This window comes from Salvelinus alpinus, chromosome 4 (genome assembly GCF_045679555.1).
Source record: "Salvelinus alpinus chromosome 4, SLU_Salpinus.1, whole genome shotgun sequence".
Lineage (NCBI taxonomy): Eukaryota > Metazoa > Chordata > Actinopteri > Salmoniformes > Salmonidae > Salvelinus > Salvelinus alpinus.
This window is the reverse complement of record NC_092089.1, coordinates 32739579-32743641: the sequence shown is the minus strand read 5'-3', so window position 1 is coordinate 32743641 and position 4063 is coordinate 32739579. Positions and strand designations below refer to the sequence as shown.

At 42.5% G+C, this 4063-nt stretch overlaps 1 protein-coding gene across 2 annotated transcripts; it reads left to right on the top strand.

Annotated features, from left to right (window-relative positions):
• LOC139573315 (transmembrane protein 100) lies at positions 1-1419 on the top strand. Of its 2 annotated transcripts, none has more exons than XM_071396631.1 (2): positions 1-203; positions 474-1419. In XM_071396631.1, the coding sequence occupies exon 2, from the start codon at positions 788-790 to the stop codon at positions 1211-1213; it is 426 nt and encodes a 141-aa protein (XP_071252732.1). In that variant the 5' UTR covers positions 1-203; positions 474-787; the 3' UTR covers positions 1214-1419. The 2 variants fall into 2 exon arrangements, with proteins under 2 accessions (XP_071252732.1, XP_071252731.1); XM_071396630.1 differs by having other exon boundaries at positions 2-203; positions 543-1419.
• The last annotated feature ends 2644 nt before the right edge of the window (positions 1420-4063 follow it).

Here is a 4063-nt window from a genome sequence, read left to right as displayed (position 1 = left end):
TGAGTCGTCTGCTCCCATTTCTTTAGAATCTCCCCACAGAGAAAGCCAACACAGTTTGGCCTTTACTGAAGATGACAAAACCCATACATTTGGGCTCTTCAGTAATCGAATGATTTTCATGAATGTAAAGGACGTCCACAGACCAACATTTTACACACCAACCAATGTGCTCTTTGGTCCAATATTGATAGGAAGCCACTGAGGTGAGTATTTATTTTCACTCAAATTAAATAGTTTTCTTTCTCTTTAAAAGCAGTGTTTTTTTTTTCTCTCTTTATTTAATGCTTGAGTTAAAGCTGTAGAGTCATATGATATTGATTAGGGACTTCTAAAGCCTGATTTAAACACTGTAAAGACAAATACGTCTATATGAAGATATCCTGAAGCAATAAAGAAAAAAATCCTTGGTTTGTTACTGGTTGTTGTCACTGATCAATTTGATTATATTGCGTCACGATCATATCATTCAAAAGGAAAAACTATACTGCAGACGAGATGAACACCTCCATCCATGTGCTTTAACTGACTACTTTGTGGCCCAGGACTGGACACAAGACTGGACACGAGACTGGACACAAGACTGGACACGAGACTGGACACGAGACTGGACACAAGACTGGACACGAGACTGGACACAAGACTGGACACGAGACTGGACACAAGACTGGACACAGGACACAAAGCCAAGAGCAACAAAGCAAAGAGAAACATACAAAAGGAGTAACAGAGATATGTACAGAAGCTACTAACGGAGTACGAAAGAGACATCTAAAAGATAACAACAAAGATGGACACCCTGGATCCCTCTGCTCTCCCAGGTGCCACCACCGCCGTGACCTATGACTCCAAATCAGAGATGGTGACCCTACCAGGAGGGGTTGTCTCCGTGGCAGGCATCACCGTGATAACCGGGGGCGCTGAACTGTCCTGTGGCTCCTGCATGCTAGCCTTTGGTGTTTGGGGCACTCTGATTGGCCTAAGCGTGGTTGCCCTGGGTATCTGGGACCAATCAGTGCAGGTCGGGGGCCGGACCTCGCACCTCCTGGGGCTGGGATTGGTGGTTCTGGCTATCAGTTTTGGGGTGGTGGGCAGTGTGGTGGGCTTTCGCTTCCTGACGAAGAGGGGAGATATAACGAGGGAGGAGAGGGAGGATGGGAAGGTGGTGCTCATAGGGGAGAGAGGGAGGAGTGTTAAAAAAACTGTGACTGTGTAAAAAAAAAAAAAAAAGAGGGGATGAGAGAAATACGTTTTCAAGTTATGATTATTGCACGTAGTGGTCTGGCTGTGTTGCACACTGTCACACTTTAGTATTAGTGGAAGAACAGTCATGTTTTATATGTATGTTATGAATTTGTTCCACACCATAAAAATATATTTTGGTGGAGTAATTTGAAGATTAAATATTTGACAATCTCTGGCTCCATGTGTAAACGCCAATTCTTCCCCTCTTGTTCTGGTATCACATAAACAGACCTTTATCTCTCTCTCTTTTCCCTCCTCTTCATCTTTCTCAATCTCTCTCTTCAATCTGGGTGGAATGCAACAGGAAAGTGTGACGATGAGAGGTTTCCTGTGGAAAACAAACAAAACACAATTTTCAATGTGATGCAAGTAGTTTAGAAGATTACTTTTCACATGGTCATTGCACGTCACTCTTCATTATTTAGTCAGACAGGCCCACCGTTTGTAAAACATTGCATAACATTTCCATTATCAAATCAAATCAAATCAAAGTTTCTTGGTCACATATACAGATTTGCAGATGTTATCGCAGGTGCAGCGAAATGCTTGTGTTTCTAATTCCAACAGTGTAGTAATACCTAGCAATAATAATCCAGAAGAAAAATATATATACTGTACATGATTAGAATACACTATATACAGTACTAGTCAAAGAGTTTGGACACACCTACTCATTCCAGAGCTTTTCTTTATGTTTACTATTTTCTACATTGTATAATAATTGTGAAGAAATCAAAACTATGAAATAACACATATGGAATCATGTAATAACCAAACAAGTGTTAAACAAGTCAAAATACATTTTATATTTCAGATTCTTCAAAGTTGTCACCCTTTGCCTTGATGACAGCTTTGCACACTATTGGTATTCTCTCAACCAGCTTCACCTGGAATGGTTTTCCAACAGTCTTGAAGGAGTTCCCACATATTCTGAGCACTTGTTAGCTGCTTTTCCTTTACTCTGAAGTCCAACTCATTCCAAACAGTCTCAATTGGGATGTGGTTGGGTCATTGTGGAGGCCAGGTCATCTGATGCAGCACTCCATCACTCTCCTTCTTGGTCAAATAGCCCTTACACAGCCTGGAGGTGTGTTGGGCCATTGTCCTGTTGAAAAACAAATTATAGTCCCACTAAGCGCAAACCAGATGGGATGGCGTATCGCTGCAGAATGCTGTGGTAGCCGTGATGGTTAATTGTGCCTTGAATTCTAAATAAATCACAGACAGTGTCACCAGCAAAGCACCCCCACACCATCACACCTCCTCCTCCATGCTTCACGGTGGGAATCACACATGCAGAGATCATCTGTTCACCTACTCTGCGTCTCACAATGACACGGCGGTTGGAACCAAAAATCTCAAATTATCTCCCAAGAGATAATATGATCTCCCAAGAGAATTCTCCTCGGTTATAGTCACAGCCGTGTACATCCCCCCTCAAGCCGATACCACGACGGCCTTTAAAGAACTGGACTTTATGCAAACTGGAAACAACATATCCTGGGATAGGGCAGTGTGCAGTGCAATGGTGATTGCGTCGTCCATGGATTTGTTTGGGCATATGAGAATTGTAGTGGATCTAGGGTGTCGGGTAAGGTGGAGATGATATAGTCCTTAACTAGCCTCTCAAAGAACTTGATCTTTCATCCTATGGTTATGATGGAGGGTGGAGTAAAGGAGTGAGTGTGTGTGAGAGAGAGAGAGAGAGAGAGATATACACTGAGTGTACAAAACACTGAGTGTGCTCTTTCATGACATAAACTGACCAGGTGAATCCAGGTGAAACCTATGACCCCTTATTGATGTCACCTGTTAAATCCACTTCATGTCTCAATTGTCTCAAGGCTTAAAAATCCTTCTTTAACCTGTCTCCCCTTCATCTAGGCTGATTGGATTGTGCATGTGTGCCATTCAGAGGGTAAACGGGTAAGACAAAAGATTGAAGTGCCTTTGAATGGGGTATGGTAGTAGGTGCCACGCGCACCGGTTTGAGTGTGTCAAGAATTGCAATGCTCAAACGTTTCCTGTATGTATCAAGAATGGTCCACCACCCAAAGGACATCCAGCCAACTTAACACAAATGTGGGAAGCATTGGAGTCAACATGGGCCAGCATCCCTGTGGAATGCTTTCAACACTCCATGCCCCGATGAATTGAGGTTGTTCTGAGGGCAAAAGGTGTTGCAACTCAATAGTAGGAAGATGTTCCTAATGTTTTGTACAGTCAGTGTACATACAGATAAACAGAGCAAAAGACACACAAGCGACAAAGACAGATGTGTGTTTGTCTCCATCTGCTGGAGAATGTACTGTACTCATTCTTCATGCCCTTGCTAGCAATACTCAAAACTAGTTTCATTGTCTATAGTTCACGCAAAGGCCTATGAATTGCCTAAGAGTACTGAGTTTCACTGGCACATTTCCTTCACTTCCCCAAACCATTTGTTATTACGGTAGTAACTCATGTTATGTAGAAAGGAAACTTTTCCTGCAATTTCAGCGCATAGTCAGCAGGATTTTCTGTAAAAACACAACCTGATCTGGTTAATCTAGTCTATGGAATGACTGCTGTATATGAAATTGGATACCTGGCCACGTCTTTGCAAACATCTGATGGTTTTCTGCGGATGTTCAGTTGTTCACATAGTTATACTGTACTTGATAAAAGGGTGAAAGGTCATATGTGAAAAATTCAGACAGGTATTAGAGAAGGTCACCTGACAACCCTTCAGTGTTCCCATCGTCACGTGTCATTGTTCAAGTTAGGAACTTTTTTTTCCTCCCTTGAAAACAAGACCAGCCGATGTCCCGCCTCTTGTACA

Bases quoted from the DNA above. Each gene is read 5' to 3' on its own strand.
- LOC139573315 (XM_071396631.1), top strand. From the start codon at position 788: ATGGACACCCTGGATCCCTCTGCTCTCCCAGGTGCCACCACCGCCGTG.